Source organism: Lissotriton helveticus, chromosome 2_1, assembly GCF_964261635.1.
Source record: "Lissotriton helveticus chromosome 2_1, aLisHel1.1, whole genome shotgun sequence".
In the NCBI taxonomy this organism is placed as follows: Eukaryota; Metazoa; Chordata; class Amphibia; order Caudata; family Salamandridae; genus Lissotriton; species Lissotriton helveticus.
The window spans coordinates 51728262-51754248 of NC_136059.1; the positions used below are offsets into that span (position 1 = coordinate 51728262).

The 25987-nt window shown below is 42.4% G+C and overlaps 1 protein-coding gene across 1 annotated transcript in view; it reads left to right on the top strand.

The window, feature by feature from the left end:
* Window positions 1-25987, top strand: part of LOC144819203 (C-type lectin domain family 12 member A-like) — a 254430-nt gene that overhangs the window by 130524 nt on the left and 97919 nt on the right. The window contains exon 2 of the mRNA XM_078677178.1: window positions 7885-7974. Within this exon, the coding sequence (XP_078533304.1) occupies window positions 7885-7974 (90 nt within the window). The remainder of the gene's footprint in view (window positions 1-7884; window positions 7975-25987) is intronic.

The following is a 25987-nucleotide window of genomic DNA, read 5'->3' on the forward strand; positions in this document are numbered from 1 at the left end:
TACCTCTAATGCTTCTTTTTGTATTTTTCTTGGTCTTTCTGCACCCTTTGCGCCTCTTTCAGCACCTCTGTTGCTTCTTTCTGCACTTTTCTTCCTTCTTTCTGCACCCCTCTTGCCTCTTTCTGCACCTATCTTGCCTCTTTCTGCACCTCTCCTACCTCTTTCTGTACCCCTCTTGCCTCTTTCTGCACCTCTGTTGGTTATTTCTGCACTGCTCATGCTTCTTACTGTACCTCTTTTGCAAACCTCTACATCCCTCTTGCCTCTTTCTGCACCCGTTTTCCCTATTTCTGCAACTCTCTTGCCACTTTCTGCATTTCTCTTGCCTCCTTCTGCAACTCACTTGTCTCTTTCTGCACTTCTATTGCCTCTTTCTGTACCTTTCTTGCTTCTTTCTGCACCCCTGTTGTCTCTTTCTGCACCCCTGTTGTCTCTTTCTGCACTAATCTTCCTTCTTCCTGCTGCTCCCTCGCTTCTTTCAGCAATTCTCTTGCCTTTCTGCACTTCTCTTGCTTGTTTCTGCACTTCTCTTGTGTCTTTCTACGCCTCAGTTACTTCTTTTTGCACCTCACTTGCTTCTTTCTGTACCCCTCTTGCCTCTTTCTGCATCCCTCTTCCCTCTTTCTGCACTTTTCCTGCCTGTTTCTGCTCCTCTATTGCCTCTTTCTGTACCTCTAATGCTTCTTTTTGTATTTTTCTTGGTCTTTCTGCACCCTTTGCGCCTCTTTCAGCACCTCTGTTGCTTCTTTCTGTACTTCTCTTCCTTCTTTCTGTACCCCACCTGCCTATTCCTGTACTCTTTGAGCACCTCTACTACTTTTTTCTGTACCTCTCTTGCCTCTTTTTTGCACCTCTGTTGGTTCTTTCTGCGCTGCTCTTGCTTCTTTCTGTACCTTACTTGCCTTTTTCTGCACTTCTCTTGCTTCTTTCTATACCTCTGTTGCTTCTTTCGGCAATTATCTTGCCTCTTTCTGCACTTCAATTCTTTCTTTACCCCTCCTGCTTCTGCCTGTATCTTTCGTGCCTCTTTCTGCACCTCTCCTACCTCTTTGTGCAACCCTCTTGCCTCTTTTTGTACCTCTCTTGGTTCCTTCAGCACTGTTCTTGTTTCTTTCTGTACCCCACTTGCTTCTTTCTGCACATCTCCTGCTTCTTTCTACACCCCTGTTGCTTCTTTCAGCAATTCTCTTGCCTTTTTCTGAACCACTCTTGCTTCTTTTTCTACTTCTTTTTCATCGTTCTGCACCGCAGTTGCCTCTTTTTGTACCTCCCTTGCTTCTTTCTGTACCCTCTTGCCTCTTTTTGCACGCCTCTTGTAGTAGCAAGCCTCAGCCAGGCCTACCAGTCCAAGGGATTCGCCCTTCTCTGCTCAGAGTCCATAGACCAATAAAAAGAAGTTGGCATAGAAACTGGAATAGAAATGGCAGAGTTTATTAAACTTCTTGATGTGGAACTACATTCACACAACACCCTTCGGTAGTGTATGAGGTAGCACACTGACTGGAAGGAGCTTGGTCCTTTTATACCCACACAGGGGCTCAAAAGAAGGTGGTACAACGTACAGAATGCTGGTTTCAAATACATACAAGGTCATACAGAGAGTGTGCTAGCAACAAGTGGGAAGGGCTGACAGTAAGCTAATTCTGGTGGACACATCTTGACAGTTACAATTTGGAGACAGCTGTAAGCTGAACTGGGCACGTACAAAGCAGAAGAGGATACATATATCTTGTCTCTAGACATATTTCAAGAGCAGTTAACAGGAAGGTGGGACAGAGCACATGGCAAACAAAATGGCCGACAGAAATACAAAATGGATTCTGTAAAATGGACAAGATAGTCTCGAAATACAAGATGTCTTCTGCTAATGCTTAACCTAATCATTGCTAAATTACAACACTCTTTCCTCTTTTTGCACTTCTCTTACCTATTTTTGCACCCTTGTTCCCTCTTTCTGCACCTTTCCTGCCTGTTTCTGTACCTCTCTTGCTTCTTTCTGTACCCTTTGTGCCTCTTTGAACACTTCCTTTGCTTCCTTCTGTACTTCTCTTCTTTCTTTCTGCACCCCTCTTGCCTCTTTCTGTTCCCCATTAGCCTCTGTGTACCTCTGTTGCTTTTTTCTGCACTTCTCTTGCTTCTTTCTGCACCCCTCTTGCCTCTTTCTGTTTCCCATTTGCCTCTGTGCACCTATCCTTCCTCTTCCTGCACCTCTCTTGCCATTTTCTGCAGTTCTCTTGCCTCTTTCTGTACCCGTCTTGCCTCTTTATGCGCCTATGTTGGTTCTTTGTGCACTGTTCTTGCTTCTTTCTGCACCTCTGACCTAGAGGTAGTTTTAATACCCCTGCCCTATTATGTACTAGGGACTTACAGGGGACGTCATGCCAATCACAGGGGTAACCCAAACCATAGTGTGCCCTAGAGTATGTACGTGTTTCACTGCATTCTAAGTTTCTTTTAGCATAGCACTGATTCCGCGCCTGATTAGTCAGTGTCACTTACCACCAGTATCACTCAGCAAAAAAAGTTGGGGGCACAGGATGACTTTGCAACAAGGCCTCTTTCTGCACCTCCGTTGTTTTTTTCTGGATATCTCTTGCTTCTTTCTGCACCTTTCTTCATCTTTCTGGACTTCTGTTGACTCTTTCTGTATTTTTCTGGTTTCTTTCTGTGCCTTTCTTCCTCTTTCTGCAAATGTTCTACCTGTTATGATGCTCCAGCGGTAGTTTAGGAGAGGCGTAGGGTTTTCCTCTTTCCTGTCCTCTTACTTTCTCTATGTGGCATTGGAGGACTTACAGACACATGGCGGCTGATTTCACATTTAACCCGAGTGTGCCTGCGTTTCCGTGCTTGGTTTTGCTTCTGGTTCATGTCCCCTGGAATCTTTTGGCTGCTCGCAGCATCCGGAAGCACTGCTTTTCGTTGCGGGTTTCTACGGATGAAACAAGGAGTTTTTCTTAGTGATTTTGGGATTTGGGACTAAATTTTATATCGACTCCTCTTTGAACTTGGCATGGTATTTCCTTACGACAAAAGCAGCATCGGATAAGTCAGAGTTAAGACGAATCATTTTGAGCTTGTATTTATGATTTACCCAAGGTCGGGTAACTTTGGATACGACAAGTGTCCAGAAGGGGTTTTTGCTGCTTTCATTCTTTTTGTAGAATATTATTCATAAAGGGATCCCTGGTATTTTTTATGGATAATAGTTTTTCAGGTTTTTTCCATTCGGTCTGGGTTTTTTGCCAAACATTTAATATGATTTGTAATTAGAAATCCTTTATTTCTTTGACTACAAATCCTGGAGAATTCTGCTCAATATGAATATTAGGAGTACATATTCCACAAGGACTTCTTTTCTGAAATTGGGTAAGCCACTATTTAGAGGATAACTGGGGGGCAGCAGGGGTGGGGCTCTTATATTAAATGCTCTATATTGATTGCTTGCCTGTTTTTCTTTTCTCTGCTGCAGCTCCACACAGGTATCTTTTAACTTTATATAGGAGACAAGCTGACAGGCTGATTCAGTGGGTTCTAGGTGATTTCCCTGAATTTTTCCCTCCCTCTCCCTCGGTATTCCATTGCTCCATTCCAAACTTTCCAGCAGGACAGAAGCTTTGGAGCCGGAAGTAGAGGAAAGGAGTTCTCCAGTATTGATTGTTGAACAGGCCTGTGGGGGGCGGGTTCGGGACACTACCTGTGCAGGCATAGTTAGAAATTAGCATTTAAAAAACCTTAGAAATTTACTGAAAAAACAGAGGTTACAGGGACGTTATAGTTAGGAATTAGGATTTAAATAACCTTAGAAATTCACTGACAAAATCACAGGTTTCAAAGACGTTATACCTAGAAATTAGCATTTAAATAACGTAATAAATTCACTGGAAAAAACACAGTTACAGGAACTTTATAGTTAGGCTGATATTTTACTTATAGAAAAACAGAGAAATTCAGCCGTTATAGTTAGATAACTCATGCCCCTACAAAGCACTGCTGATGATGTCACATATAATATCACTCATGACATGGTCAGTGACATCACTGATGATATCTTAAATGACTTCACTGATGACATCACTGACAGCATCATCCACATAATCTCTGATGCACCTACTCACACCCAATATAACCTTTCATACACCCACTCCAAATTTTAGACTATCATTCCTTTAAACCATTGATACTTCAATACCAGTACATACATACCCACTCACTGATTCATAGGTCTACATACACATCTACTAACTCACCCATATAGGCACTCATACAGCAAGTCACTCACCAATACAGCCATTGATATAGCCATGCATACACTTATACATCCACTCATACACTGTCAGGCACCCATAGAGCTACTCACACACCTACTCACGCATCCAAACACTCAATCACACAGCCACTTACTCACCCATACAGAAACATACACACACTCACTACTCATATAGATACTAACAAATACTTACTCTCCTATACAGTAGCTGAAACAAGCACACACTCACTTAACAGCCACTCTCACAAATACTCACTCACACATTCTGCCACTTATATACTCAAACACTAACATATATTGGCATGCACATTTGCAGTTACTCACCCATATACCTCTGAGACATACATTCACTCACCAACACAGCCATATGCACATTCACTCATCCATACAGTCTCTCACAGATACATTCATGAACCCATATACCCAGGGCTTCAACAACTCATACTTCCATGCAGGGAATTACACACCACCTCGCCCACCCACACAGACTTCCGGGCACCCATACAAGTATTCAGACAACTAATCAAAAACCCATATAGACACTCATGTACCTACTCACCAACCCATGTAGCTAATTACACACTAACTGACAGACTGATACACACATTCACACAGATTAATCACTCACCCATACATTCACTATGACACGTTCAATCACTCACTTATACAGTCAGTCACGCACCCCCTAAATCATCCATACAGACACTCATACACCCATTTATTCTTCAATACACCTTGGCGTATATATATAACATTTGACAACTTTTTTGAAACACTCACTCACTGGATGATGTCATCAGTGATGTCAGTGACGTCATTTGAGATATCATTAGTGATGTCACTGACCATGTCATGAGTGATGTAATGTGTGATGTCATGTAAATGTAAATGTGTGTATACTTGTAAAGCGCACTATCACCTGAAAGGTATCTTGGCGCTGTATACCGCTGTGGAACCCTTCCTGGCTTTCCCTGTGAGATGCCCCCTTACTGGGCACCTCCAAGGTGAGGCCAGGCATCCTAGCGCTTTCAGGGCCGTTGTGGAGATTAAGCAAGCTATTGCCCAGAGTTGCAGAGTGGGACCGTTGATTAGATTAGGCACCTAGGCGAGAATTATCGAGTCCGTGGACATTGAGCCCAAGACCCTGCCTTATCGGGAATTGAACCCTGGTCCCGGGCCAGACCTCTGCCTCAGGGTCTGCCGCTCTAATCGGTGAGCCACACTTCTCCTTCATCAGCAGTGCATTGCGAGGGCTTGAGTTATAGTTAGCTCAGCTAACTATAACTGCTGAATTTCACAGGTTTCATACAAGTGAAATGCCAGCCTAACTATAACGCTCCTGTAACCTGTGGTTTTTCAGCACATTTCTATGGTTATGTAAATGCTAATTCCTAACTATAACATCCCTGAAACCTGTGTTTTTTACAGTGAATTTCTACGTTTTTTTCATTCTAATTCCTAACTATGACGTCCCTGTAACCTTTGGTTTTTTTCAGTGAATTACGAAGATTTTTCAACTAGCAGTCACGTTTGCAGAGTGGTCGAGAAAAGAGGCTGAGCCTCTAACCAGCTCTCAGGAATTCCGCTGTGTAGGACTTACAGGAGCTACCAGGAGAGCTTCTTGGCCCCCAAGGTCCCTCTGGAGTAAAGTGGACTTCATCTCCCAATCAATAGTGTGCCAGGAGGTGCGATTGAAGAGTGGTGGAGAAAGAGGGGCAAGGCCTCCGAATACCTCTTAGCAATCCCCCTGTGTGGGACTAACTGGAAGTGACAAGAGAGGTTGATGGCTCAAAGGACATCCTTGTGGGCCACCTAAACCTCTTTTTTAACTCCAGTAAGACCCCCACAGTGGGAATGCTGAGTTCTGATAGCATACCATGCCCCCTTTGTATACCAGTCTTCAAACGTTCCTCCTTAGGTGCTCTTGGTTGGGGGATGAAGACCCCTGTGCTGCTGGGGATCCTTAGGGTCAAGCTAACCTACCTGTAACTTCCAGTAAGCCCCACACAGTTGGATTGCCGAAAAGTGGTCACAGGCCATGCCCCCTTTCTGCACCACTCTGCAAATGCACCTCCTGGTGTGCTCTTAGTTGGGGATAAAGTACCCTTGCCTCTTGAGAGTAACAGGGGCCAACTAGTCCTCCTGTTATCTTTAGTAAGCCCCTCACAGCTGAATTGCTGAGAGGTAGTCATAGGCATGCCCCCTTTATCTACCACTGTGCAAATGCACCTCCTGGTGCACTGCTGCTTGGGGGATGAAAGCCACTTTAGTCCTGAGGCCCTCAGTATGCAAAGTGACGTCATAGCGCTGCCAGCAGTGCACTGACATGCACATTTGCAGAGCGGTGGAAAAGCGGCGTGGCCTCTGACCACCTCTCAGCAATCCCACTAAGTGGGGCTTACTGGAGGTAACGGGTGGGCTAGTTAGCCCTTAAGGACCCTCGGTAGTGAGGAGACTTCATCCCCCAACCAAGAGCGATCCAGGAGGCGCGTTTGAATAGTAGGGTCCACAGTTTCCTATGAAAACTAACATGGAGAAAAAGCATTTTAGGACCCCCCCTTTTTCTAGGCCCTGGCTTGACGAATCATCCCAAAACTTTCAACACAGCAGCTTTTCCTATATAAACAAGGTGCTAACTGTAACTACCTACTGGCGTCCCCTCTAGACCCATACCCACCGTAAATCCTAAAAATACCCTTTCCACCCACAAATCCATGCCCACCCTAAACCCTAAAATTGCCCTTGCCACCCAAAAACCCATATCCACCCTAAACCCTAAAATTGCCCTTGCCACCCAAAACCCCATACCCACCCTAAACCCTAAAAATACCCTTGCCACTCAAAAACCCATATCCACCCTAAACCCGAAAAATACCCTTGCCACCCATAACCCATACCCACCCTAAACTCTAAAAATCCATACTTTCCTAATATTTACATTTAAAACGCATATGCCTTTACCATTCATGCCTTTGCAGTGAAATTCATAGTAAAAGCATGCGTTGTAAAGGCATATATGTGGTAAAAGTTTGCATTGTAATGGTAATGCGATGAAATAGTATCTGATTTGTGAGAACCATGTTGTAATTGCATGCCTTGAAATGACTGCTATGTAATGGTTGCTTACCTTGGACTCTCTGCACAGTGTACTTCATTTTAGTACACTATATAGGGATTCAGTTTCCTACATTTTGTTTAAATATGAACAGAAAATCAGGGCAGAATGCTGACACATTCTTCCCTATTAGTCTTGGTAACTTGTGCATTGTAAAACTATGCCATTAAAGCAGAAGAATTAAAACAGTAAGCCTGAGTCCTATTGTTCCAGTACAAAAGAGACATTGCTTTAATGGACTACATCAATTTCAAAAGCACTCAATTCTTCGCATAATAGGTCCCTTCATGTTTCTCTGTGTTAATCTGCATTGAGGGTTATTCCAACACATGGCCTAGAATGGAGACTTCCACTGTTCATATTGTACTGTGTTTGAGAACAACCTGAATATCCATTTTTACTCGCGTAGGGGGATGTAATATTGACCAACACTTGGCTGCTATGGAATGAAGGTACTGTAGTTTCTTCAGTTAATTCTTCTTTCATGTTTTCCTTTCTCTAGGTAGATCCTCTGTGTGGATCCGTTGCTCACTTTTGTTAGGTATCCTGTGTCTCCTCCTGCTGATTCTGAGCATTGTCCTGGCTATTTTTTGTAAGTATATATTGTTCACCTTTTGTTGAAAGTCTACTACTAGGTTTTCATAAAATAATAAAAAAAGAAACTATATATATAACAAAAAGAAACTGTTGGGTTCAGAAATTACCCACATACTGGGCTTTAACTGAGAGGCGATATGAGTCAAATATGTGTAGTACAAGGACCAGAATTTGCTTGAAAGAAAATATAAAATAAGTGTGATTCCCGATAATAGGTTAAAAACCTGATATTAGCATTGACTAAGAACAATGCAGTAGTGCCAATGATTTGACTTGTACGAATCTCAGTACAGACTCCTGTATTTGGTGATTACTGTTTAGTTATGCTAAAGCTTTGCCTGGAATAGAATGGGGTGGGTTGATTCAGGTTCCCAGTAGCTGCATGATAATCAAAGGAGAAATCAACCCACTGGTTATCACACTTGAAGCTCCCTAGATCAACTCTGAAAAGAAAACAAAATATATTTGTTTAAAAGAACTCTCACCCCCTGAGTCATACAGTGGCATGCTTCATCGTAGAGTACTCCCCGGTACGACCTGTGTTGGGGTGTGCTTACGACTTCAACCCTGGAGGGAGCACTATGTATATTGGAGGGATCTTAGTAGTTGTCTACATAGTACTTTAGACTCAACTTCTTTAATATGGGTCCATGGTGCAAGCTGAAAACTAAAGGATGATGCCTTCCAGGTACTATTACTCGAGCATCTACTGAGGTCTACATGTTTCAGCCACCTTTGTTTTTTCTCCAACCTTTGGTCATGCGGCTTTCCTCAGGACCAGATCAGATCCCTGGATTCCCCAGAATCCTTATGAAATTCCTAGTACTCAGTCACCATTATTCCAACACTCATACAAACAGAACAGGCAGCACTTTTCCCATGTACTGTAGGTATAAACAAAGGGGAGAATCAATTCTTTGAGTCACATAAACATTCTCATGCTTTCTTTACATGATTAGAATTTTTATTTATCTGTTACGCTTATGGTCACAATCACAATTTTTGCAACCATTCCAGTGTTAGACGCGCATGCACGTCCAGAGGATGTAGCGTGCTCTCAAACTGCACTCCTCGTTGTCTTTTCAGTCATTCATTCTGCTCATAAACCTCTAAGGTGTTTGTGAAAACACTGGTGCATAATTACGAAGATCCTCAATATTGGTGATCATTAGAGTCAGGCAAACCTGTGATACATACACACTCTCAATAAATTATTCAGACTTGGTGTGCCTGTGTGATTGGTATCTCTTTCTTGTCCCCTAGGGTGCCAGATGAGGATGTTCAATATAGTCACACACTGTAAGATAATCAGACAAAACGACTGACATGATCCCATGAGTTCATTGTAGGCCCCTTGGGGGGGGGCGCGTTAGAGGCAAACAATGCGGGTTTGTTATTACTCACTTCAATCAGACCCCCCAGATTATTGCGGCATCGATTTGCAAATTCTGCAGCACAAAAATGGAAATTAAGCGGAAATATTGCGGCACTTTATTTTGCATGCAATCATTCTTTTTCAGCCTTAAATCTATGGAAACTGTTTTAGTAGAGTATTCCACTTTGAAATAGGCATGTTTAAAGTGCCTGAAACCCTGCCGAAGCACAGCTCTAATCCTAACCCCATGAGAGGGGGCCCTATTTCTCCCTGGAATGTTTTAACGCCCATGTACGCACCCTTGCCGGAGCACCACTGCCTCCCGGACCCATGAGGCATGACACCTCTTCACCAGGCACCGTACCGCACAAGAGGGTAGTTGGTGAAGGAGCATTGCCACGGATTAGTTGAGATCGACAATGCAAGGAAGATGCAGCTGTCCAGTTGGGGCTGTTTACCAACAACTTTTCCAAGGTCCTCATTACCGATTTTTCAAATCATGCCTATTACTTTTCAGAGATACCCAATTAATCAAAACTAAATGAAGTACTGTGGGGCTTATTTACAAGCCCCTAGCGCCACTGGTGCATCACTTTTAACATGGGAAAAAGTGATGTACCGGCAGCGCAAGGGGCTTGTAAATAAAACAATGAGAAAATGCCCACTTTGTCTTGCTTATATGTTATCTCCTTAGGTGCTGCCTGAATTCTCCTGCTGTGAGGGCGAATTAATAAGTGGGCGGGATTTGGACCACCCCCGGCTGTCCTTAGCACACGCCCACCGTGATGTCGGATGGCCAGGGGCCGTCCTGAGCACCAAAGAGGTTAAACGACTTGAGTTTTCAGCTTCAGGTATACTTAGCAGGGGTAGAATTTGGAGAAGCCTGCTAATTTCAGATGTTTGTTTACATTCACCCAGAATTAGTTGCAAGCAATCAAGAGATACTTTTACATATATCATTGAATTGTGTAATGGAAGCAGCCCACCTTTCATCTTCCTGAGTCGGGTTTGCGAAATAGAAAGCTGACAGATATATATATGTCTTCCATGATAGACAAGATGATGATTTCACTGTCTTCATAGACCCACAGCAGGCAGGTTCTCATACCAGGTATTGCTAATGTGAGTCTTCAAAATATTTCGAGAAATGTCTGAGTCTGTATTGTTTCACCTCTATCCAACACTGGGACTTTTAACAGCTCTTATAGCATTTAAAAAAGAACATAAAATGTGTCACAATACATTTCCTATGTCTGACTTTTATTAGGACCTCCCATATATCTGTGGCTTGATTCTTGGAGGTGCTTCTCGCTGATGCCCCAGTGGAAGCTGTGTGTGCGCCTTAGGATATTGAGGCTAATGTGTCATTCTACTACACATTTTTAGTCCTCCTAGAATTGAGATAATTTGCCACAGCCAAAAGAGGTGTTTGCAAATAGATCTAAAGTTGTTTTTTCACAGTTTGAAAAAGAGATATATGCTGTTTTTAAGCCTACCTTCCTCCAAATGCCAGATACAATGCCTTCATTAGGACAGTTAATGCGAGGTGGATGCTCCTACTCAAAACAAGGATAATTGATTTATTTACTCCCTTGGGCACCAACTTAGTAAAAAGAAATGATTATGTGAAATAAGGAATTGCCCATTAGACATGGGGAAAATAAAGTATGCATGCTCTTTTTGCCTGGCTACACCTTTTTAATCATGTAATAATATTGAGGACAACATAGGAATGACCACAAGAGGTCCTTGTTTCCCAAAAGTTGGGAATTGATTGGAGAGGATGTAGCCTTGTGGTTAGAGCAGTCGAACTCAAAGCTGGGGAACTGGTTCTGAGTCTCAGCAACGAAGCTCAACATCTTGTGATTCTGGGCAAATCACCTACAGCTAGATGCATCAAGCCTGCCCCTCTGCGACCGGTATTTATGCATTTGGGATGCATCATCCCAAATGCATAAATCGCTATTTGCGATTGCATTTAAGGAATCTGAAATTGAGATTCCTTAAATGAAATGCATGAATGTAAAATAGCTAGCGATTTCACTGATAGGGGTTGCTATTTACCGTGAAATCAAACTTCATGGTGAATAGCAAAAACTCTGAAAAATGCACTAAAGTGCATCTTTCAAAGTTGTATGTTATACACACACATGTCCTTGGGACATGTGTGTGCACAGTACCAGTGTCCAGGTCAATTTAAGGGGTGCAACAGGGTGTCATTTGGACACCCGTCACCCTTGAGATTGCATTCTCAAATTGCGATTAGCTAATTGCTAATCGCAAATTGAGAATTCCTCCCCATTCATTCCTATGGGCCTCTTGGCCCATAGGAATCAATGAGATGTCATTTCTTATTTGCGAATCGCACTCTGCGAGTCGCAGATAAGGAATTTTTAGGAATTGCTAATATTTTAGCAAATCCTACTTGCATCTGATTTTGCGAGTCCCTAAATGCGAATCCTTAAACTTTGCAATTAAAGACTCGCAAAATCGAACGCTAACGCATCTAGCAGTTAATCTTTCCGTGCCCAACAAAAATGAATGTGTTGCGGCACTTTTACAAAACTGCAAATTTCACATTTTTTTTGCAAAACGCAACATCCTGGAGAGTCTGTTCAATGGATCATGCCCATAAATTCACCTAGCTTTTATTTCCGACCCCTGAATGGTCAGCGTGGTGCGGGAGACCTGTGTCTTTTGAAGGGGCCAGGCGCGTCTGTATCTCATGATGGCAACAGCCTGAAGAGTTTTCATGTCATGGCAGATTATTGTAGCCAACATATCTCCTTTTGTGCAGCATTTGTTCCTTTTGTGCAACGGAGGGATGTGTATTTTGAAGTGGCTGGGTGCCTCCGTATCACTTACAATTGTCTGCTTTTAATTTTTAGGGACAGAAGTCATATCCATATTATTTGAAGTGTGTTATAAAGAAAGTAGTCGTTTAATATGTATGTGATATGTTGCTCTCTGAACTCAAAGGGTCACTTGCTAGTTTTAAAAATGGACTCAGGAGATAGTATCATGACTGAATGAGCATGGGTTGTCCGTGGAACTCCGTGCAATAGGTTGGAACTCCTGCTTCTTGCCTACTTCAAAACATGCTTTTGCATGTATTCTGTACTAGTTTCACTTTGAGCAAAAGCCTCTAATAATCATATTCCAAATTTGATGTGTGAGGTTTCAACTCATAGATAAGGTTTTTAAAAAACCTGCCAAATAGCTGTGCTTTCTCTGGCAGGTTTTGTTTGTTTCTATCATTGGTCCCTCCCAGATACGTTTAGGCAGATTCATTGGATGCCTACCTATTGTTCCTGGCTGATAGACCTTTAAGGCCTGGAAGACCAAGGGAAATCTCTCTGGTGTGATAAAGATTCGCTTGCCACTATGAGAGAGTCATAGTTTTTGCCCTGATCACCCCCATGTTTTGCTTGGCACTGGTGGTAACTGAATCTGACCGTGCCCTGGGCTCTGCGTACCAGACCTAGGACCAGTGACCTGCTTTAAAGGAATATGGTGGTTAGGTATCATTACAATTGGCAATGACAGACCTCTTTATGTCCATAGTATATAATAAGGCAATGGGAGATTCAAACTGCCTATTAGTCCTAGTGTATAATAGGTTAGGGAGGTGTAGAGATCCAGCACATTTCCTGCACTAGAGTGTGCATTAATGTATTGCCTGCTGTCATTTTAAAGGCAGCCCTTCTTTGCTGACTGTCTTTAAAAGTAAATAATATGCAAATTTGACTATGGAATTAAAGCTACTTCCAGAGTAGTATTCTACCTCATTGCCCCCGCCACATGGATTGGGTGCCATGTAACTATAAGCTGGGAGATTATAAAATATGTTTAATATGTCCCGGTGAGGAAAATTCTGACAATCTCGTTTTTCCTTATTGTAGATAATTAGCTCCATAGGCTAACATTTCTATATTTTTTAAGTATGAATATTGACAGGAGCAAGCTAAAAGTGTTATTCAAGGACTTAAAATTAGAGTTTTGATACATCCAATAACTTGCCACTGTTAGAGTTATAATAAATATCACAGAAAATATTTCTAACTGAGGCACGCAACCATCTGTTGAGAAAAAATAGCAGCAAGTGAGAAGTTTGTAAGAGACACTAATAAAATAGTGCCCATTTGCAGAAGTGTGCAACCACATTGGTGTTCCAACTTAGGTAGGGGTTGTGAAATAAACCTCAAACTTGAGGATTCTGGGATGGTCAAGCAAAGGAGATTCTTGCAGTCTGAATGGAGTGGTGGGCGACTTCTTCAAGGAACAGCTAAATCAATCAGCAGAAGGGGTACTTATGTTTCTGAGGGTAGTATATTGCAGTATAAAGACATGAAGAGGAAAAGCAGGTAGCACATCTGAAACAATGATCCTGGCACGCTTTTTAGGAAACTAGCATTTTGTCTTGCAATACCATTTCAGACACAAATAATAAAATGGACATTACAAAACTGTTGATCTGCCTAAAAACGTTTGCCAAAACAGTACCAGCTTGGTGTGAGTTTTAGAAAGTCAGCTTCATTTTGTTAAAATACATATAACATAAGAATTTAAAGATATATATTGATGCCTCATTTAAAATATTCTGCAGTGATGTTAGCATGTATTTTATGCAGGAACTCATGGACATCTTTAAAGATAGAATGGAGACTTTATTTGGTAGGCAGGAACATGTACAAGTTTACATATTTGAGTATTAGAGTCCATCCAGAAGCAGATGTTACAGGTAGTTCAGCCTATTTTTAACTGCCAGGCTTTCAACACAGCAATTCCAACACATAGAATTCCACAATGTCTTTAGAGAGAATTAAGAAATGTTACCACACATCTTCTCTTTTCACAAAACTAACAAACAAAGAAACAAACAAGGAATGAAACACACTCACTGAGAAAAGCCCCAAAGGGATCACAATACCCAGTAGTGAAGAAGCAGACTAACACAAGGAGATTCAGAAATTCAACAAGCCACACTTCTAAAGACAAGAGACACCTAGCACAACACACCATGACCATGCATAACTACACTGTCAGAGAGAAAAGAGTCAACATATACTAAACCAGGTGGGCAGACAGACCTGACGAGAAACTAACAGTATGAATACATCCAAAGGGAACCAAGAATATAAATATTACACATTTGCATATATGCTGATTCACACATACATACATTTTCTTACAAGTTGACTTAGATAATTAAGTCTGTAGCATGAGTAAATACTGTAGAAATGTTGAATGAATGACCAGTACGACATGCTTGAAGTAAGGTTTATTGGTAACACCCCAGCCACAGCAGAGGTACAGCTCTTCACTGAGGGGAACACTCACTTGACAGTTCAGTTGAATGTCATGTTGGAATGTTCTATTGTCTCAAGGAACAGAGGGAGAGGCATAGGCAATAGGACAGACCACTACAGAGGATACCACCCTTCCCCCTTGCATAATCGAACAAGAAGCAATAGTTAAAGGGAGAGGGAAGGAGGATGAAGGGATGGGATGGCCAACACTGACAAGTAGTAACAAGAGAAGGGGTATTCCTGTCGTTGAGCACTGAAGGCGGGATGAGAGTATGCAAACAGGTGAGTAGACGTTTGTATAATATTCAACATGAAGAATACAAGGTACACATAATACTTAATTTTATAATCCCAGACACTGTTCTGTGAACATATGTAAAAGATACGCTTTATAGAATCTAACACACACAACGGAAGTTTCATTTTAATCTCGGACATATTCTTTCAAGTATCTTGGTGGTCTGATGGGACGTGTTCGTAATCTATAAGGGAAAATCCCAGTGGGAAGTTTGTTGTAGTGGAGTAAAGAAAGATGGCGGAATGAGTCCACTATGGTGCATGCTGCCCAGTGAAATCCCTAGCGGTCACACAGCTGCTCTCACTCCCGCACTCAAGGGCTAAGTGTTGGGAATGTACATATGTTCACACGAGCTGTCACGAGCGTTCAGGTGTGTCTGGTTGCTCGTGACAAGCTCGTGCTGTTGATACACGATGTTATGGTTTAAACGTGTAAGATGTTTACAGTTATGCCGTGATCTGTGATCTGGCATTCCTGACTTGAAACTTAAGGCGAGAGCATCTCAATAAACTCCGTCTTCTACTTTAACCTCCTGTGTGGCATCTGTGACTTCCCTACACTGGCGACGGGCGGGATCTTCATTACCTGCGTCAAAGGAACTTTTTTTTTTATGGATTTTATTTTAAATTGTTACTAATTGAAATCTACTCCAGCGCTATCAAGGATTTTACAAGACAGCGTTGAACTACTAATAATTTGAGGGAAGCGGAACATCAACAAGAGAATTAAGGTTTTTTTTTATGTGGCGTCTTCTGAAATCGCCTATCTTGGAATTTACTCCGGCGACATCAAGAGCTGAGCGAAGCAGCGTTGGATTGTTTCTGTATTGGGGAAAGCAGAACATCGACTCGAAAATTGGAAGATAATTGCTTACTTTATTTGAGGCGTCTTTTGAAATTGCCTCCACCTTCCACTCTCGAGCGTTGCCAGGATACGCGTGCAAAGACTCGCGCATGCAAACTTCAATCCGCACTGTTTCAACACGACGTCATCGCGTCCGTGAGAGCAGTAGAGACGAGCTCCTTGGAGACAATCTCTCCAGTTTAACCGATCTCGTCGGGAACAGTGCACAACAACGCTCAATTAACAGTGTTTTCCATCACCTGAGGAAATCGTGTGGAGACTTTATCTACTGGAAGGTGTTCAGTGATACGCACACTGCGTGTCCTGTAATTTACATTATTATTCTAACTCTGAAGTTTGAAATTTAAAAAAAAAAACACACATATAGATATACATATAAAAAATTTTTTTCAATTTCTTTTATAATCTGCATTTAATCTCACACATAGTGTGTTAAATATTAAACTACATGTCTGGAATAGTACCTCCCCATTCATTCTTATCATCACCTGGTGAACCACCCATGGCTTGGGAGAACCTGTTTTTTTGGCTTATGTGGATGTGTTGGAAGAAGGGGAGTGTGAACCTGAAAGGAAACTATCACTACTAAAACATTGTTCGGGTGGTATAGCATTGAAAGAGTTCAAAACATTACCAGCATTAGTAAATCCCGGGAACATTAATGTTTATGAATATGCTTCGTCACAGCTTAGTTTAAGATATGGTAAGAAAAAGAATGTTGTCATGGAGAGATTTATATTCTATTCTCGGAAACAACGCACAGATGAACCGGTAGAAGATTTTGTATCAGCTTTGAGGTCCTTAGCTGTTACGTGTGATTTCGAACACATATCTTATGAGCAAGTATTAAGAGACCAGATTTTGATGAGAACTAATAACAAAAAAGTGCAGGAACGTCTTTGGACAACATCTGATATGTCTCTTAATAATGCCATAGATGTTGCGAAATCCATAGAACACTCAGAGAAATTTGTCAAGGAAATTAGAGGTAATGATAAAAATGATGTCTTTAGTGTACCTAAAGATGGGGATAAGTCAAAGAAAAGTTTTTCCCAGAGAAATGAATACTTCTCAAGAAATGATAATAAGTTAAGAAATCAGAAATATGAGAAGAAAACTTCAAAATTATTATGTTTTAGGTGTGGAAGTGACGGACACTTAGCAGATTGTAAGAATTGTCCTGCTTTGGGGAAAACATGTTCCAAATGCTACAAAAAGGGCCATTTTACAAAATTCTGTAGGTCAGTACCGGGGAAGATGAATTGTGTACATGAATGCTGCGAAGGTTATCAATTGGAAGATGAAGAAACATTTCAAGTTAACACTGTTATCAATGTATGTGAGGATGGAGATTGCACTAAGTTTCCATCTTGTATTATAACCATTGATGAAGTAAGTTTGGAAATTTTCGTAGATTCATGTGCATGGTATACCATCATATCTTTAAGTGTTTTTAGAGATAAATTTCCGAATAAGAAGTTACTTGAATCTGATGTATCTCCTGGTGGCTACACAGGCCACAACATTTATTTAATTGGTTACTTTATTGCTAATATACAATTTGCTGACCGACACATATCAGGGAAAATATATGTATCAAGATCTGGGTTGTCACTTCTGAGTTGGCCACACCAACATCAACTAGGGATGAAAATTGATCCCAGGGCTGATCCTCCCGTTTATGTTGTGCAACCTTTGAATGTATCAAATGATGTAGGAGATAGTTGACTACTTGTAGAGAATTTACGCAAATCTTTTCCCACTGTTTTCAGTAGTAAGTTGGGTCGTTATAAGGGATTTGAACATGTCATCAAGTTAAATGAGAATGCCATTCCTGTGAGGCATGGAGTAAGGAATGTCCCTTTATCCTATAGAGCCAAACTTAAAGATATGCTAAAAGATCTATGTGAGAAAAACATCATTGAACCAATAGAGTCGTCACCTTGGGTTTCTCCTATTGTAATTTCGGTTAAGTCCACTGGCGAACTCAGATTATGCATTGACCTCCGCAGTGTAAATGGTGCCATTTGGATAGATTCACACCCTTTACCTAATCTCCATGAGATGGTTTCGACACTGGCTGGTGCACAAGTATTCTCGTGTGTTGATTTAGCCAGTGCTTACCATCAGGTAGTACTCGCTGAAGAGTCCAAAAACATAACCGCTTTTATCACACCTGAAGGTTTATACAGATTTTGTCGCATGCCTTTTGGTTTGGCAAGTGCAGCCTCGGTGTTCCAGAGGCTAATGAAGGATACATTGGAAGGTCTGAGTGGTGCCATAGCATTTCAGGATGACATCTTGGTATATGGAAAGAATGACGTAGAACATGATGATAATCTAAGGTGTGTGATTGCTGCATTAGCAGAGAAAGGCCTTACGCTACGTCTTGACAAATGTAAATTTAGGCAAAGAGAAGTGGAATACCTTGGGCACACTATTAGTGGAATGGGAATCAAACCAAAGAAGAATCATGTTAAGAGTATCATGAATGCTCCTGTACCCACATCGAAAGAACAACTCGTAGCCTTTTTAGGTCTTATTGAATTTTATGCTAAATTTATCCCAAATTTTTCAGTAAAAGTTGACCCGTTCAGGTGTTTGTTAAAAAAAAATGCTAAGTTCGTTTGGACTGATGAAATGACACATGCTTTTCAGTCTTTGAAAATGTTTGTTGTGAATGCTCCATGCCTCAAACCTTTTGTTGTTGGCGTAAAATATATTATTATGGTAGATGCAAGCTCATCTGGTTTAGGTGGAGTACTTCTCCAAAAAAATAATGAAAAAGAATGGGTTGTTGCATATGCGTCAAGAGCGTTGAGAGATGCTGAAAAGAATTATTCTGTCATAGAAAGAGAGTTACTGGCGTGTGTTTGGGGAGCTGAGCACTTCAGACCATTTTTGTGGGGTACAAGGTTTTTAATAAAAACTGATCATAAGCCCTTGGTGTATCTCATGGCTCCAGGTGGAGGCAGAACTATGTTGGCACGTCTTGCAAGGTTAGCTTCAAGATTACAATCTTTTCAGTGCACTATTGAATATGTTCAAGGCAAAGCAAATGTACATGCCGATTGCATGTCCAGACTGATATCTGATTCTAATCCTTCTGGAGTAGTTAATGAAGAGGAGTGTGAAGTAGCTTTCACTTTTCGTGACATCAATTTAGTATGCGGTGAGCGACCTTTTTTGCAGGAGGATGTTTGGATGGAAGAGATGAAGAAGGATTTAGAATTATGCAGTGTCAAGAAGTATCTTGTACATGGTTGGCCAGAACAGAGGAAACTATCTGGGAACATGATGGGTTTTTTTAAAGTTCAAGAAGAACTTGCTGTGGAAAATGACTTAATTCTTCGGGGTGACAAGATTGTTCCACCTTTTTCTATTAGAAATTCTCTTCTTGAAATTGCGGGACATTTGGGGATATCGTTCACCAGAAGACGTTTAAAGGAGTCCTTCTGGTGGCCAAGTATTGATTCCTGTGTGGACCATTTTGTACGTTCTTGTTCTCATTGTTCTAACAGTGACAAAACAGCTGTTGCTATACGTCCAGAACCATGTCCCATTAATTTACCATCAGGTCCCTGGCGGAAACTGGGGATAGACATAATTGGGCCTTTTAGTTGTTTACAAAAACAGGAAGCTTTTGGCATTGTACTTATAGATTATTTTTCAAAATGGCCGGAGGTAAAGATGGTCAAAGAAGTCACTTCAAGTCAAGTAATAGCATTTTTAGATGAGATTTTTTGCAGAGAGGGTATTCCTCAGGAAGTTGTGACTGATAATGGTCCACAGTTCGTGAGCAAGGAAATGGAACAGTTTTTTGTCAAGTGCGGTATTGTTCATAGGAGGATTGCAGTTTTCCATCCGGAAGCAAATGGCCCGGTTGAATGCTTCAACCGTGTGATGAAGGAGGCCATACAACTTTCTATCAAGGGCAATTTGAATTGGAGGAATGCTTTACAATCAATGTTATTGGCTTATAGAACTTCACCTAATTCTGTGACCTTGGTTACACCTTTTGAGTTGTTGAGAGGATGGAAGCCCAGTACAAAGTTGGTTCCTTGGTGGCTAAAAAAAAATTTACCTGGATCTGAAAATTATTTGAAGGTAGATTTTGAAGCTGTTCAGAACAGGGTTCAGTCGTATAAGGATAAAATGAAACATGACATCGTCAAAAGAGTTGGTTCAAAGTCCAGTCGTGCTATTAAGGTGGGTGATTCTGTCCGCATTAAAAAGAAAGAAGGTGTGAGTAAAGGTTTTCCTGTTTGGTCGAGTCCTAGGAAAGTTATTGAAGTTTTTAGAAATGCAGTCAGGGTAGATGGTGGTTCTGTGTGGAATCTGAGCAGAGTTTCTTTATTTAATGAGTCTAGTCAATCGGTGGATGAATTGGACGGCAATGTTTTTTTTTATGTTGGGAGACAGAATGAAATTGAGGAACGTTCTGGTGCTGAATGTGATTCTGACAATACTAGAGCTACACGCTCTCATCGTTTACCTGTTCGATTTAATGACTTTGTGATGGATTGAATTTTTTTTTATTTTTTTTATCTATCTCTCTTAGTTTTTTGTTTTTTTTCTCTAAGGGGGGAAGGTGTGTTGGGAATGTACATATGTTCACACGAGCTGTCACGAGCGTTCAGGTGTGTCTGGTTGCTCGTGACAAGCTCGTGCTGTTGATACACGATGTTATGGTTTAAACGTGTAAGATGTTTACAGTTATGCCGTGATCTGTGATCTGGCATTCCTGACTTGAAACTTAAGGTGAGAGCATCTCAATAAACTCCGTCTTCTACTTTAACCTCCTGTGTGGCATCTGTGACTTCCCTACACTAAGGATACATCCCGGTACAAGAAGATGAGAGCACAGGGGTGGAGAGTGCTCCAAAGACCCTCAGCCTGCAGCCCGGCTTTCTGCCTTACCTACCTGGTGGTGCAGACGTATAGCAGATGTATGGCTTCCAGCTCCACGGCTGCTCGGTTTAACGGCCTCAGAGCGGATTTGGTTGCTATGCCTAGCTGTCACATGCAGCCTAGTGCATGTGAGCCAAGCAGCGATTTGGTCACATACTGGGCTTCATCTTCATTATACTACAGCAACTGCTTCACACTTCGAGCCTCGGAAACCACCTGTGATTGTCAGTGGGTATTCTGCGCAGCTATGGCCCCTCCTCGTGCTACTGACCCCAAGGGGCAGGGGAGCACCGGGGATAATCTCACATTAGGCAATAGCAATATTCCTCTTACTGAAGAAGTTGCTACAGGCAGGCATGAGGGTCAGGATGCCACAGCAGACTCTGGACACAGCTCTCAGCTTGGGTGGACTATCCTCAGGCTACTCCATTCTGGCAGGGCCGGCGGGGTGCTCCGGTCCTGTGGATCAGTAAACTCCATTCCAGGGCAAGAGATGGCTGAAGCCCTCATGTCAGCAGTACAGGACGTCCTGGAGGAAAAGGACCTACCTTTGACTGGCGTTTCAGTAAATGCAGCTATAGTGTCTTTGGCCTCACAGAGGAGTGTCCTCCTTGCAATAGCGCCTGACGATTACAATGGTCCTGAGGCTCAAGATGAGAACAGTAGAGATGGCGAAAGTGAGAGTCATTCAATACCAAGTACTTTCAGAACTGGCGATTATTCTCCCAATGTGGTAACTACTTCTGCTATAAAACTGCCTCTGGAGCAGGTGCAGCAGCAGTCTTACTCTCCATCAAGCAACATTAATGATAAAAACAACAAAATTAGCACACTCCACAATTTGAACCTCAACACCTTATTCTGCATATCTGCAAGTGGGAATAGTCTAATGCCATTACTTTCATCCAGTTGCAATAGCGGGCCAGTGTATTTGATGGTTCCATGCCAGATTATCTCAATCAGGCACTCCAGGATGTGCTGGACGACGTTTTGCTTGGAGCATCAATAGCAGCATATGTCCCTGCAAATTTAATCGCAAGAAAGGACATTACGACAAGCCCGGTCCTTGGTCACTTGGAGCTCGGTGAGCTGGACACACCATCTCTGTCTGCAATTCGACATGCGCTGTCTCTCCAAAGGCCTGAGGCTCAGAAATACTATACCCAAGCAAAGGCAGACAGTCAAGATATCAAGCTTGCGCTCACTGAAGTTACCAGTAAGATTGTCTCTCTGTCTATGGATGTTACTGAGTTACAAGAACGTAGGGCAGTAGTTGAAGAAACTCACAGCCGCACTGCAAGTGTTGCTAAAACATACAAGACTCATGTGGCTTTTCTAAAAGCTAAGGTTGAGGATCTTGAGCACTGCCAACGGGGCCAGAATGTACGAGTTTTCGGCGTACCAGAGGGGTGAGAAGGCTCGGATTCATGGGTGTATATTGTCGATTTGTTTCAACAAGCATTTCCCGATCTATCTCCCAGGTTCAACAGGCACACCGCATACCTTTTACTATTCCACAGGGAAACCATGACAATTCATCTTGACCATGTCCTGTTTTGGAATTTTTGGGTAACTTCTTGTTTCGTCAAGCAATTTACACCAAAGCGCACCCTGAGACTCCTGTCAAAATGTGCACTATTACTATCTCTGTGCGCTCGAATTTGTGCAAGTCCACAATGGACTGATGCTGGAGGATGCAGCAGCTAATGGACCCCCTTAAACCGGTGTGATCGCAAGTCTATCTACAGGAGCCAGCACGCCTGAAGACTATAAGAAATGGATGCTTATACTTTTTCAATACAGAACAGGAGGCCAGACAGGCTCTATCGAAATGGCAGGCCGAAACTGTGGGCTCAGATGCATCAAGTGCCTTGGAATAGAAAGATAGAAACTGAGTACAATGTGCCGGGCTGCTCTCCTACTTTTTTGTTCTCTCCCCCCTACTTCGCCAGCACTCTCCTCCTCTTTTCCCCTTGTCTTTACTTCCAGACATATCATTTATAAAACCCCGTTAGGGTTGGAGGAGTTGGAGGCGGTCAGGGGAAATGGCTACAAACGTTGTCTAACAAGGTTTTTTCTTTGAAACAGCCTCAGCCCCTTTTTTCTTTTTTACTTCTGCTTTAGGCATGATGGAGGGTGTGGGGCCATTGGGCCATGGGGGGGGGGGGGCTGGGTTGGCATTCACTGAAGCTGTTAGTCAGTGACAGCTCGGGTGGGATGATTCCTTTCAGTAGGCACCGGGAGGGTTTGGGGTAAGGGGTCCCTTTAGGGCAAGGGGGAGGGTTCATGTGTTGGATGTTGGCGATTCATGGGGTGAAGCAGTTGGGGGATCGTGGTATGGGGGTAAACAGACATTTAACAGTTAGAAGTGTTAGATGTCCGAGAAATCTAAATTAATCAATGTCAGATTTACAAGTTATGTGCTGGAACGTCGCAGGGTTGAACCAATCTCGCAAACCGCGTTTAATCAGGGAGGAACTTTGTATCTTGAAACAACACCTATTAGGCCTAACTGAGACCCATTTAGCATATAAAGACAGGTCGCAGTTGAGACAGCTTGGCTATGATACACTAGTATGTACATCACAGACAGTTTGAATTTGGGGCGTCTCCATTTTGAAATCTAGGACCTTAGTAGCCACTGTGACACAGACATTATCAGATAGCAGGGGGAGATGGGCTATCGTCCAGCTGCAGATAGCGGGTTGCACCTCCACGACCTATGCCGTTTATGGTCCTAACTTTAGTTGCCCCAAGATCTATGATCACTTAAGTGCTGAACTATTGGGTTGGGTTGGAGATCTTATAGTCTTGGGTGACTTTAACTGCATTATGGACAGTAAAATTGACACTACTAATCGCAAGATTCAGGCGAGAATGTCTAAGACTAGAGCAGCATTGCGGCAGCTCTTGCATATTCACCAGCTTGACGATACTAGGCGAGTGCTGCATCCTTTACTGCCAGGTTATACTTTTTACTCACACCCACAGCAACAGTACTCCCGTATAGATATGATCTTCATTAAGAGGTTGCTCCTGGAAAATGCTCTTGTGGAGGTCTGTCCTGATATTATTTCAGATCAAAATCCGCCACGCTGAGCCTACAGAGACAACTCGAAGGCAGAAAAACTACCCAGCCTTTCTCATTCCCTAGATACTTACTTAGTAACCCTTAATGCATAGCAAATATCAGAAGGGCTTTGAAGGAGTACCTGAATAACAATCTAGGAACAGCTAACATCTCAAGTGTATGTGATTGTATGAAAGCGTACATTAGGGGGGAAACTGAGTTTAATCTGGGTTCAAAATAGACAGTCTGCTGAGGTGGCTGAACAGGCTCGGCGAGAGCATTTAGATTTAGAGCATCAGCATACTGAGGCTATTGCTGTTGGGGATCTTGGGGCTCGGCTAATCGACCTGTAGATGTTAAACTGCGATCCAAAAGCGATCCAAAAATATTAGAGCATTAGTGGAAAAGATCGCTTCTAATTATCATAAGGAAGAAACCTTACAATATGAATACGGGAAGATGGTGGGATGGGTGCTAGCCCTTCAGATCGCTGACCAAAAGGCTAGGACCAATGTTAAAATGATCAGAGGTGAGGGTGGCCAGTCATTTACTCAACCACAGGAAATAGTGGAGCAATTCAGGCTGTGTTATACTGATTTATATTCTTCTGCCCCTCATTCTGTCAACATTCCTGCTATGAATACTTGTAGCAGAGCCAATTGCCCCACTTGGACTGTCTTGATGACGAGGAATTACAGAAAGGCATCTTGTCGACTGAGGTCGAAGCAGCTATCAAGTCCTTACCCTCTGGTAAAGTGGTCGCGATGATGCCATCTAGCTTGAATTCAATAAGGCATTTCAGGATTTATTGTCCCCTGCTTATCTGCAGCTGAGTTCAGATATCATCAATAGGGGTAACGCTCCCGAATCATGGAGTGTAACTAATATTGTGGTTTTTCCTAGAAAGGGGAAGCCGATCGACGACAGAAGTTCCTATCGTCCTATAGCACTAATAAACGTGGACTCCAAAATCTTCTCTAAAATGTTGGCTTCCCACCTAGCCTCTTTCATTCATAAGCTTGTATCAGTGTAGCCGCATGGCTTTGTCCCTGGAAGAGATACAACGGCCCACATAGGTACTCCAATAGCTGCTTTCGATGTCTCACGTAAACTCGATATACAGATGGCAATGGTCATGCTTGATGCGGAAAAGGCATTTGATAGAGTGGCCTGGGAGGCCTTATGGATTGCCATGAAGGCATTTGGCTTTGGCCCCAGGTTTATCTCTGCAGCACAGAATTTGTACAAAAAGCTGGTAGCCAAAATCAAGTTGAATGGTTCGACATCTGCCGCTCTTGAGATACAACGAGGGACACGGCAGAGATGCCCATTGTCACCTCTGCTATTTGCTCTTTACATTTAGCCATGTATAAGGCATTTGCTGCTTAATGGGAGGATCTCCCCCATATGTCTCAATGGTGTAGAACTTAAGGTCATGGGTTACGCCGATGATATTGCGGTCTTCTCTACTAATCCCGGCGAAGCTATTTTACACATCATGCCTGAGTTATTCAGCTTCTTTTCAGCCTATGAGTTAAATATTGCCAAGACTCAGACAATTGTTAACTTTCAATCTGATGGCTTTCCTACAACATTAGGGGTCGCCTGGAACGTAATCTATCTCGGGGTATGTATTTGTAGTCAGGTCAATGATATTTTAACAATAAACTACGATTCCCTCCTGAAAACTGATGCGGCTAAACTGCGTAGCTGGCATCGTCTACAGCTAAGTATCTATGGGAGGTGTAACGTTATAAGAATGAGTATCCTCCCTAAATTTCTATATTTATTTTGTTCTATACCACTGCGGGTCCCTTTGTAATTTTTTAAGAAATTGAACAGTGTCATAGGTAGCTTCATATGGGTATATAATCGTGCGCGGTGAGGTCTCAAGTTTATGAGATTGCCATATGCACAAGGCGGGTTTTAAGCTTCCAGACTTTCAGTTTTACTTTTGGGCTTCCTTTGCCGGTCGGCTTCGTGGCTTGCTCAGTGGACTGGATGCTGGTCCAACTCTGCTATGTTATCAGCTCGCCTGTGGTCCAACAGTGGGGTTTACGCTACATAAAACTGCCGACCCTAGCTACTTTAAACGGGTAAAGTTTAAGGTTATCATGGATATTTATCGGATTTGGCAAGACATTTGTAAACAATACTCTCTCCCGGCACAGCATCAATACA